At 55.6% G+C, this 12,116-nt stretch overlaps 1 protein-coding gene across 1 annotated transcript; it reads left to right on the forward strand.

Annotated features, from left to right (window-relative positions):
- The first annotated feature begins 1,929 nt into the window (after window positions 1-1,929).
- CYP2D8 (cytochrome P450 family 2 subfamily D member 8) lies at window positions 1,930-7,248 on the forward strand. Its single transcript, XM_012741828.3, has 9 exons — window positions 1,930-2,218; window positions 3,282-3,453; window positions 3,987-4,139; window positions 4,227-4,387; window positions 4,829-5,005; window positions 5,189-5,330; window positions 5,549-5,736; window positions 6,741-6,882; window positions 6,982-7,248. The coding sequence occupies exons 1-9, from the start codon at window positions 2,030-2,032 to the stop codon at window positions 7,158-7,160; spliced, it is 1,503 nt and encodes a 500-aa protein (XP_012597282.3). The 5' UTR covers window positions 1,930-2,029; the 3' UTR covers window positions 7,161-7,248.
- Window positions 7,249-12,116: the final 4,868 nt, after the last annotated feature.

Here is a 12,116-nt window from a genome sequence, read left to right on the forward strand (position 1 = left end):
GGGCGCTACACCTGCCTAACTGGTTTCTAGAATTCTCACTAACATGTTTTGGTCTGTGTACTACTGTTAACCCCAGGCTCTCTTGAAGACCAAGGGCCTAGAGCTTCCTACATATTTCTAAATGGTATCTCATGTGCCAGTGTTGCAAGGCCAGTGCACAGTGCATTTTACACTGTGACATGGGCAGTCCCACTATTTGGGACGGACAGGCTGGGTGTGTTTTTATAAAATAATAAATCCCAGGAACTTCTATACTGGTCATTAATAGAATATAATGTTGGCTGGGCGAGGTGGCTCACGCCTGTAATCCTAGCACTTTGGGAGGCCGAGGCGGGTGGATCACTCAAGGTCAGGAGTTCAAAACCAGCCTGAGCAAGATCCTGTCTCTACCAAAAACAGAAAGAAATTAATTGGCCGACTAAAAATGTATAGAAAAAATTAGCCGGGCATGGTAGTGCATGCCTGTAGTCCCAGCTACTCGAGAGGCTGAGGCAAGAGGATTGCTTGAGCCCAGGAGTTTGAGGTTGCTGTCAGCTAGGCCGACGCCACAGCAGTCTAGCCTGGGCAACAGAGTGAGACTCTGTCTCAAAAAAAAAAAAAAAAAAGTAGAATATGATGTTGAAAGAGTGTAGAGCAGTTGCTCAGAGCATGTGTTTTGGACGTGGACTCTGATCCTGCTCTGTCACTTTGACCTCATTACATAACCTCTGAGACTCAGTCTCCTCTGTGCCACAGGAATCATTATTGAAGGTTCCCCTCACTGCCCATGCTGAATTACAGGCCTCTGGCATCAGGAGGGCACTGCCATGATACAGGCCTGTCTGCACCCTTCACACCTCCATTAGGATGGCTACAGGGTAGGCCTGACACCTCAAAAAGCGAGGGGGGCCAGGTGCAATGTCATGCCCATAACCCTAGCACTCTGGGAACCAAGGCAGGATCACTTAAGGTCAGGAGTTTGAGACTATCCTGAGCAAGAGCATGACTCTGTCTCTACCAAAAATAGAAAAAATGAGCCAGGTATGGTGGGGCAAGCCTATAGTCCCAGCTACTTGTGAGGCTGAGGCAGGAGGATGTTGAGCCCAGGAGTTGGAGGTTGCAGTGAGCTATGATGATGCCACTGCACTTTAGCCAGACTGAGACCCTGTCTCAAAAAAAAACCCAAGGGGAAATAAAGGCAATTTATCAAGAGCCACCATATGAAAAGCACCCACACCAACTTGCAACCCTGCACCTTGATACTCTTGATAGTCACAAATAGAAAGCTGCTGCCATTCAGCTGAGGCCAGATGGGAGGCCACAGTTGGATCTGAGACTACCCTGGAGGATAGATGGGTCTTGCTCTCCAGGACAGTCCAGTGGCCTCAAAACTCATTCTCCTGCCTCCTGTTCTCACATTGAGTCGTCAGCCAGGCTTGCAAACCCCCAAGCTCCAGCCACCTTCTTCCCACTGCCTGTCACCCTAGTGCACAGGATGTCCCAGTGTTGCCTTAGTCCTATTGCCAGGGCCTTGCCCTGCAGTGCCTTTCAGTCCCTCAGTCTCTGCTAGCCAAAGCTTTCCTAAAACCCTTCCCAGAAAGTCCTCTTCAAGCCTGAGCAAATGTCCTCATGACCCTTGAAGCACTACTGGCTTGTCATGTTAGCTATCTGACCTTCCTACTCTTTGTCATGAGTATCTTGGAGCAGAGGCCCTCTTCTTCCAAGTCCCTGTGCACCACCAAGCACAAGTGGCACATCCAGCTTGAGTGGAGCGCTCTCTCCAGGCCTCATCAATCACCCCCCCTACCCTGGATAAGCAGCAGGGGCAGTCAGGACCTCCTAACCAGTCCCTGGCCCTGGCCCTGCCCTGGCCCTGAACCCTCTGGCAGCACAGTACATGGAATGAGTTGGCTAACTGCACAGGGCAAAGGCCAGGACAAGGGTCTTTTATACAGAAACAACACAGTGTTCGGGCACTTGGTGTGCCTAGACCTAGGTGCTTGGACTGCTGGAGTGACAGGAGTTAGTGGAGTCCAGTGGACAGGCAGCCATGGGATTGATGACAGGGGACCTGCTGGCACCCCTGGGTTTGGCCGTGGCCATCTTCCTGCTCCTGGTGGACTTCATGCACCGGCGCCCACGCTGGGCTGCACGCTACCCGCCAGGCCCCATGTCACTGCCGGGGCTGGGCAACCTGCTGCAGGTGGACTTCCAGGACGTACCCTACTGCTTTAGCCAGGTGAGGGAGGTGGTGGTGGAAGGGTGCAGGGGCCTTGGCACCCCCCCCCCCCAGCAGGAGATGTGGGTGGTGGGTAAGACACAGTCTGCATAAGGAGCTGGGCCCAGAGAGGAAGCAGGTGTGAGGGTCTCCCTGGGGAGGGCATTTGTGCAGGCCCTGAGGGACAGTCTGGATTTTCCAAAGGAAAAGGTCTGGGAGGGCAAAGGCCTAGAATTTAGGCGGGACTGGGCAGTAGGTTTGCAAGCCCGTTGGACAGCACAGAAAAGGGAAGCCCCAAGTCCCTTCTGATGAAACAGAAGGAAAGTTCTGGGGAATGGGAGGGAGGTCAGTGTCCTAGGCACCATTTAAATAAGAAAACTGGGGTGGATGGCCGGGCGCTGTGGCTCACGCCTGTAATCCTAGCTCTTGGGAGGCCGAGGCGGGCGGATTGCTCAAGGTCAGGAGTTCAAAACCAGCCTGAGCAAGAGCGAGACCCCGTCTCTACTATAAATAGAAAGAAATTAATTGGCCAACTGATATATATATAAAAAAAAAAAAATTAGCCGGGCATAGTGGCGCATGCCTGTAGTCCCAGCTACTCGGGAGGCTGAGGCAGAAGGATCACTGGAGCCCAGGAGTTTGAGGTTGCTGTGAGCTAGGCTGACGCCACGGCACTCACTCTAGCCTGGACAACAAAGCGAGACTCTGTCTCAAAAAAAAAAAAAAAAAAAAAAAAAAACTGGGGTGGAGAGAGGTGCAGGGACCCAGTTGAAATGTTTTGTTGCTGTTGGTCCATGGGCCTCAAGCTCACCTCCTTAACCCTCAGTTTCCTGATCTGTAAAATGGGATGATAATGGGCCTACTGTCAATTTCGGTCATTCTTTCGGGTCAGACATAGCTGGGTTGTTGGATGCAAACTGAGCTCCTCAAATGTAGAGAATGTGACCCCCGGATCTGGAGTGCACATTTTGTTCTTGAAATGGTGGGCTACCACAGGCCCCAGGTTCTCACAAGGCGTTATGGTGAGCCCCGAACCAGCAGCCAGGGACCCTGGCTTCATGGACGCCCCACCCTCGTCCTACAGCTGCGGCGCCGCTTCGGGGACGTGTACAGCCTGCAGCTGGCCTGGACGCCGGCGGTCGTGCTCAACGGGCTGGAGGCCGTGCGCGAGGCGCTGGTGAAGCACAACGAGGACACTGCCGACCGGCCGCCTTCGCCCTTTTACGAGCACCTAGGCTACAGGCCACACGCGGAAGGCAAGTGACCGTGGGGACTGTCGCGGCAGGAACGAATCCAGTGAGCAGGTCCCAGAGATCGCCCTGGGCGGCTCCTGACCGTGGACCAGGGACGCAGAGAAAGGCCAGCGGGTGGGTTTGGGGGCGGAGGGTGAGGGAACAGCCTGCGCGTGGGTGCGGGCCCTGTGGGCGCAGAGGGGCGGGACTTACCCAGAGGGGGCGGAGCCCCACGAGGCGCCTAGGAGACCCTGAGGCAGGGCGGACCGGAGTGGGGACTCACGGGGGCCACGCGGGGGCGTCGCACTCGGTGTGGGCGGGCGGGGCAGGTGCGGCCTCCCCGGGTGAAACCGTGGTCAGGGCGTGCAGGGCACAGCTGGGGCCCAGGCCTCCCCGACCAGGGGACAGAGAGCAGGCGACCAAAGTGGAGAAGCAAGAGCGAGACCCCGGGAGGCAGGGTCAGAGTGGGCGGGGCCACAGCCCCTCGGAGAGGAAATGGGACAGTGGGCGGGGCAGAGTATTCGGGCCACGCCCACCCTCCCCTGCCCCGCCCCCAGGGGTCATCTTGGCGCGTTACGGGCCCGCGTGGCGCGAGCAGCGGCGCTTCTCCTTGTCCACTCTGCGCTTCTTCGGTCTGGGCAAGAAGTCGCTGGAGCTGTGGGTGATCGAGGAGGCCGCCTGCCTCTGTGCCGCCTTCGCCGAACACGCTGGTAAGAGACCGGGGCAGGGGCAGGGTCGACCCGGGAGGTGGGGCCGGCCGGAGAAGAGCAGCCTCCCTGACCCGCATGCCGCCCCAGCACAGCCCTTTAGCCCCAACGCGCTGCTGAACAAAGCGGTGGGCAACGTGATCGCGTCCCTCACCTACGGGCGCCGCTTCGAGTACGACGACCAGCGCTTCCTCAGGCTAATGGAATTGGTGGAAGAGGGACTGAAGGAGGATTCCGGCTTCCTACGAGAGGTGCGGCAGGGAAGGGCTGCGGGAGTCTGTGCAGGGTGAGCTCCAGGCAGGTGCCTCCACCTACAGCTGGGCCTCCAAACATGGGTGATAGGAAAGGCCATTCCTGGAGACCCCACTGCAAGACGCAGGGCACCGAGGAGTCGGGAAATCTCAGACAAGACTAATGGAAGAGGTGCACCCATGGTCAGTAGAACCACAGAGAGGGTCAAAGAGCCCGGCCCTCCTGGGCACATTGGGAGCCAATAAGCCCATGAAATTTACATCTTAGGGTTGTCCTTGTGTCAGCCCAGGGCCAGGAGACAGTGTGGAGATTCCCATGTGGGGAGGGACCAGGTCAGTGGTGGGGACGGGCAGGTGGTGCATCAGCTCTGGAACTCGATACTGGTGCAAGTGAATACTGAGCACAGGATGGACCGAGGCCCCTTTTTGTGACTGTAACAGGTGCTGAATGCTGTCCCAATGCTCCTGAGCATCCCAGGACTGCCAGGCAAAGCTTTCCCTGCACAAAAGGCTTTCATGACTCTCCTGGATGAGCTGGTGACCGAGCACAGGATGACCCAGGACCCGGCCCAGCCACCCCGAGACCTGACTGACGCCTTCCTGGCTGAGGTGGAGAAGGTGAGGGCCACTGACAGGGACAAGGACAGGATCTACAGCTTGTGGGATCCATGAGGAGTGAGGCGAGGCCAGGCAGGATGGAGCTGGTGTACCACATTATGAGCAGGGCTGACAGGTGCAGTGTGGGGGGTCATTGGGGCCTTCCTCCTCTGCCCACTGAGCCAACCCTCTATACCTGGTCAGGCCAAGGGGACCCCCGAGAGCAGCTTCAACGATGATAACCTGCGCCTGGTGGTGGCTGACCTGTTCTCCGCTGGCATGGTGACCTCCTCGACCACGCTGGTCTGGGCCCTGCTGCTCATGATCCTGCACCCGGATGTGCAGCGTGAGCCCGGCTGCGGTCTGGTGGGGCGGCCGAGGGAGGAGAGGTACAGGCAGGGGCCCCTGAGCTTCATTCTGACACCCCAGGCCCAAGCACAGCCTGAGCCACGCTCTGTAAGAGTGACCTTCTCCTCAGGTGGCCCAGCCCCCCGCACAGGACTCAGGAGAGGGTCAGGGTCCAGATGCCGAGTTTTGACCCTTGTGGGACACTTGTCTATCCAGGCCGTGTCCAACAGGAGATTGACGAAGTGATAGGGCAGGTGCGGAGACCAGAAATGGGTGACCAGGCCCACATGCCCTACACGACTGCTGTGATTCACGAGGTGCAGCGCTTCGCGGACATTGTCCCCCTGGGTGTGCCCCACATGACGTCCCGTGACATCGAAGTGAAGGGCTTCCTCATCCCCAAGGTAGGACTGCGGCTTGGGCCAGGCTGGGAACACAGGTCACCTGTCCTAGCTACCACGGGCACAGCCTGCCCAGCCTGGGTGTGGGGTACAGAGCAGGGACAGGGCGGGCCTGACTGCTTGGACCCCCAGTCCAGTGAGGAAGACAATCCAGAACCTGTCCTAGAGAATCTGTCTCTGCAGGGGTAGGTGGTGGGGAGGGCACCCATGGGATGCATGACTCAGCCCTGCCTCTGGGTCAAAGAGTTAGGAGAAGCTCCTAAGGCCCAGGGTTCCTTGAAAGTGTTCAGTGGGACTGCAAACTAGTTCAGCCTCTGTGGAAAGCAATATGGATATATCTTAAAGAGATACAAGTAGATCTACCATTTGATCCAGCAATCCTATTACTGGGCATCTACCCAAAAGAACAAAAGTCACTCTGTGAAAAAGACACCTGCACTCGAATGTTTATAGCAGCACAGTTCACAATTGCAAAGATGTGGAAACAACCAAAGTGCCCATCAATACATGAGTGGATTAATTAAATGTGGTATATGTATACCATGGAGTACTATTCAGCTATACGAAACAACGGTGATATAGCACCTCTTGTATATTCCTGGATAGAGACGGAACCCATTCTATTAAGTGAAGTATCCCCAGAATAGAAAAATAAGCACCACATGTACTCACAAACAATTGGTATTAACTGATCAACACATAAGTGGACATATAGGAATAACATCTATCGGGTGTCTGGCAGGTAGGGGGAGAGTGGTGGGTATATACATACATAATGTGTGTGATGTGCACCAACTGGGGGATGGACACGCTTGAAGCTCTGACTCGAGGGGGGAGGGGGCAAGGGAAATATAAGTAACCTTAACATTTGTACACCAAAAATATGCTGGGGAAAAAAAAGTGTTCAGGTGAGTGCTAGGCAAGGTGTGTGCCCCATTCCTTTGGTGGCAGGGGTTGCAATATACTACACTCCCAGTTACCACTCAGGCTAGGCATCTCTTTCCCAGGGGACAACACTCTTCACCAACCTGTCATCGGTGCTGAAGGACGAGGTGATCTGGGAGAAGCCCTTCCGCTTCCACCCCGAACACTTCCTGGACTCTCAGGGCCGCTTCATGAAGCCTGAGGCCTTTATGCCCTTCTCAGCAGGTGCCTGTGCGCTGCCCCACCCCCTGCCCCCTTCCTTGGAGTCATGGGGGGGTGAAGCCCAGGACCCAGGCTCACTGATCCCCCCTTGCCCACACACAGGCCGCCGCGCGTGCCTCGGGGAGCCCCTGGCCCGCATGGAGCTCTTCCTCTTCTTCACCTGCCTCCTGCAGCGCTTCAGCTTCTCAGTGCCTCCAGGGCACCCCCGGCCCAGCGACCACGGTGTCTGTCACTTCCTGGTTACCCCCTGCCCATACCAGCTTTGTGCTGTGCCCCGCTAGAGGCCCAAACCAAGCCCCAACCTTCTCTCCACCCAGGGTCCCTGATGTCCAATAAACCAACGTGCTTTGCCCACCTTGGCCCCCTGAACACGGCTGGCTGTCATGGGGCCTCACAGCCTCTTGGGGACAGCCCAACCCGTTTAATCCATGCTGATCTGACCTTCAAGCCACATTTGACAGATGGATTTGTTGAGGTTCAGAAGATGTCAGCCAATCTCCACCTTTACCCCAACGCCCTGACTGACTCAGCTGTGTCCACACTGGTGACAAGGACTCTGTGGTCCTGCCTTATGGGGGAGGGGCCAGACTGGGCTGCCCAGAGGCGGACGTCCGGACATGGGGGGCAGAAGGCAGCACTCTGCCTGGAGAGCCACATTTCAGGCCCTGCTGGGCCCACCCGCCCACCTGCCAGCAGCCCTGCCAGCACCGTCCCGTTACCTCCCTTCACGTTTGACACCCCAAGAAGGGAGAGAAGTCCAGGAGGGCCACAAAGTGAAATGCCAGGGTTACCAGCCACGGCTGAGTCATCAGGTGCCAGAACATTCTCTGGGAAGACCTGATGCAAGCCCAGGGGTCAGCCACCTTCCAGAGCGTCTCAGTCACTCCACGATGGGAATGGCCAGCTTCCTTGACCTTCAGGGACGCTGTGTCCAGACCCTGAGCAGTGAGCAGTCACCACCCGGGGCCAGGCTGGAGCCAGCAGATGACAGTTGTCTGAGCTGCAACCCACGGCGCCATCCTCTCAGTGTCTGGGTCATGCAGGGCCCATGGGTTTGGCCGGGGCGGGGAGCCCCGTGGGCTACAGGCCTGCCCTAGGGGAAGGGGTCAACCAAGGAGCAATGTGGCACTGGGGTGGGCAGAGGAGAAGGAGATGGGGGCAGCTGAGAGGATGAGGCCCTGGCTCTAGTCCTTGTTCTGCCACTGCCCTGTGTGACTGCCGGCTCCTGCTTCCCTGTCCCGGCTTCTGTTCCCTTTCTGCCAGGGGGAAAGTTGTGCCAGAGGGCCACCCAGCCCTGTCTTCCTTCTCTGACCTCTGCGACTGACCCTTGCTGGCCTGGAGCCCTCACCAAGGCCAGAGACCACTGTCTTCCACCTCTGTGCCTACCCCCAGCATGGGCCGGTCTAGATGGGCACCTGGGCAGCGCCCTGGTTTCTAATGACCGCATGTTTCCTGAGTTCAGGGCAGACCCTCTGGGGCACTTAGGGTACAGGCTGGCACAGAACCACAGACACTCAGAGCAGAAGCCACCCCAGGGCTTCTTTTGCCAGAGGACCCCTAGAGCATCGTGACCGGTTCCCACCACCGCTTTCACAAATGCCCTCGTGACAGGGGGCTGCCCAGCTCTCAGCGCTGCAGGGACCTTAGCCTGTCCCCTGCTCCGAGTGGGAAAGCTGGCCAGGCACGAGGTGGTCTTGCTGCCGCTGAGGGGCAGGGAGTGCACATGTGGCCAGGCTGCCTTTGTCTGAGGAGACTGGGGTTGCTCGCAGGAGGCAGCGGACCTTGCAGAAGCAGCAGGACTTATTGGACACCTTTGATTCGTGGCTCTGAATCTCGGGGTTGTCACAGGCTGGGGCCCTGCTCAGCCTGAGCTTCCTCAGGAATGGGGAGACCCAGCCTCTGGACTTTTGCTCCTTGCTCTCCACGTGAGAGGCCTCTGGCAGCCACAAACAGGCATTCTCTGTGGGTACCGTGCCGCGAGGAACCTTGTCCCAGGCCAGGGATGAACTGCTCTCCTAGGCCGCCTGGGGGTCGGGCGAGCTGTGATGACAGGGCGCAGGTATGCAGGCAGCCCAGGGAGTGACCAGGCTTCCTTCAACCCCAGGAGGCTCATGGGAAGGTCAAGGCGTCCCACTGACTGGCTTTCGTCCCCCTGTATTGAGCCTGGCTTCTTCATCTTAGGCCTGAGTGTTGATGGCTGTTAGACATTTTCCTTCCTTCTTGCCTTGTCCCCGACATTGGGACAAGCTGAGAATTATCCGTGGGGCTCTCTCACAGGCCCTAGCCAGACATGCAGACCTCCAAGGCCCTGCCTGCCTGAGCAACCAGCCCCATGCAGCTGCAGGACAACACAGTAACACCCAGGCCAGTCTCCCTTCCCTTCTCTCTCAGGCTGTCTGGGACCTGCCGGGCCTCTGGCCTGCTGTCCCCTTGTGCACTCATGACGAAGGAAGAAAGCTGTGCATTTCCCCTTGGTGTGTGGATGGCGTCATAAGTGCTGGCAGCCACCCTGAATGATGAGCGGGGCTGTCTCTTGCTTTTGCAGTGTGCCCCTAACAAGCATTCCAGGGTTTATAGAAGCAAGAAGTGTCAGTTTGAAAAATTCAAGTAGCATCAAACTTCCCAACAGCGGCCCCTAAAGGGTGACATGATTAAAAACGTCTAAGGGCCCAGCTTGGTGGCTCACACCTGTAATCCTAGCACTCTGGGAGGCCAAGGCGGGAAGATTGCTTGAGCTCAGCAGTTCCAGACCAGCCTGAGCAAGAGCCAACTGCCGTCTATACTATAAATAGAATGAAATTAGCCAAACAACATAAAATAGAAAAAATTACCCCAGCACAAATGTGTGTGCCTGTAGTCCCAGCTACTCCGGAGCCTGAGGCAGGAGGATTGCTGGAGCCCAGGAGTTTGAGGTTGCTGTGAGCTATGCTGACGCCACAGCACTCTAAGCCAGGGCAAAAGAATGAGACACTGTCTATAAAAAAAAAAAAAGAAAGAAAGAAAGAAAAATGTCTTCAAACTTCCACAGGAAAAATTACATGAATGTAGAATTCAATACCCAGCCAAACTATTAGTCATGTGTGGATCACGACATTTTCAAACATTGTGGGTCTCACCAACACTCCTCAGACGGGCAGTGAGGTCTGAAAATGGCACGTCTCCAACAAGTAACCATCCACTGGAGCCACAAGAAAAGGAAAAAATCTTCAAACTCCCCTTGCAGGACTCCAGAAAGTAACCAAATCTCAACGCACATGAGTGCTTATCCAAGAAACATGGCTGTGTCTCAGAAAGAACAGCAGCCTCTGGGGTATTTTCACTTGGTCTTTTCATGTCTCCCAGTGTGCAAGTGAGAGATGGCCATGAGAAAGGACAGCCCGCTTCCAGGTGATGCCTGGCAGCAGGCAGAGGGAGCCCCTGGGGCGGGAGCATTTTCAAAGCCTCATTGCCAAGAATTGTCCCTGTTTCACCTGTGTGCAAGTTCCCAGGAGGATGCCACTTGCAGGGATGTCTGTATTTGTCCTGAGCACGTTCCTCAAGAGAGTTCAGTGACAGTAAATCAGGGCCATAGGCCGGGCGAGGTGGCTCACGCCTGTAATCCTAGCATTCTGGGAGGCCGAGGCAGTTGGACTGCTCAAGGTCAGGAGTTCAAAATGAGCCTGAGAGAGACCCCGTCTCTACTAAAAATAGAAAGAAATTAATTAACCAACTAAAAATACATAGAAAAAAATTGCCTGGGCATGGTGGTGCATGCCTGAGGTCCCAGCTACTCGGGAGGTTGAGGCAGGAGGATCGCTTGAGCCCAGAAGATTGAGGTTGCTGTGAGCCAGGCTGATGCCACAGCACTCACTCTAGTCTGGGCAACAAAGCAAGACTGTGTCTAAAAAAAAAAAAAAAAAAAAAACCTCAGGGCCATGGATGAAACCTGGAGCCACCTGAGGCAATGGATACCAGTTGGGGCAAACAGTACACAAACCCAAAGCCCTGAAAGAAGAAACTGGGGCATGAGGTGTCCATAGGCGCTTTGAGAAGCTCTGTCCCCTTCCTGGGACCGTAGGAGGCCACATACCTTCGGAAGGTGGCATGCAGCTGTGCGCATGATCAGGAAGACCCGGGCGCTGAAGCACTCACCTCTGGCTGAGCCTGAGCGCCTGCGCCAACAGGAGGTAAAGGCGAAGGGAACATTGTGAACGGCCTGGCTGGGGGCTGCCAGCGTGACCCCACAGACACAGCCCCGCGGCCAAGATGGGAGGTTTAGGGTTCAGCCATCCAAGGAAATCTCGGACAGGGCATTGCTGACCACTGAGTACACACTTCAGTGGCCACAGCTAACAAGGAATGCAGGCGTTACCGAATTATTCAGAAAAGTCACCAAGCAATGACACGACTACCATTCAACAACCACCCTGGTCAGGGAAGAGAGTCTGACTGCAGAGGTTCCACATTCGAGTATTTGGAATGTCTACTTGTTAACAAAATGTTTCGAGCTTTGCAAAGGAACAAGAAAGTTTGGCCCATACACAAGGGAAAAACTAATCAGTGGAAACCATCCCTAATGGCGAAATTACTAGACAAGACGTTAAATCAGCTCATTTAAATCTGTTCACAGAGGCCAGGCACAGGGGTCATGTGTGTAATCCTAGCACCCTGGGAGGCCGAGGAGGGAGGATCACTTCGGGTCAGGAGTTGAGACCAGCCTCAGCAAGAGGGAGACCCCACTACACCCAAAAGAGAAAAATTAGCCCGGTTTTCTGGCACACACCTGTAGTCCCAGCTACTTGGGAGGCTGAGGCAGGAGGATTGCTTGGGCCTAGGAGCTTGAGGTTGCTATGGTGATATCAGGGCAACAGAGCAAGACTCCCTCAAGAAAAAAGAAGAAGAAAGAATGAGTGAACGTGGAGATGGGTCAACTTAGAATGTCCCCTTTGAGGAACGGACAGAAGAATGAAACACCACAGTCAGAGCGTGGTGAGACACCATCAAACATTACAAGAACACACATGATGTGAGTGCCAGCAAAGACGACACATGTGAAGCACTAGAAGGAAAATTTGAAGAAATAATGGCTGAAAAGTTGCCCAAAATGAGGAAAAACATTAATGTACACATCCAAGAAGGCAGGGCGTGTTGGCTCAGGCCTATAACCCTAGCACTCTAGGAGGCTGAGGTGGACAGATAGTTTGAGCTCAGAAGTTCCAGATCAGCCTGAGCGAGAGCCAAACTCCATCTCTACTAAA

The sequence above is a fragment of the Microcebus murinus genome, chromosome 10 (assembly GCF_040939455.1).
Source record: "Microcebus murinus isolate Inina chromosome 10, M.murinus_Inina_mat1.0, whole genome shotgun sequence".
Classification (NCBI taxonomy): Eukaryota; Metazoa; Chordata; class Mammalia; order Primates; family Cheirogaleidae; genus Microcebus; species Microcebus murinus.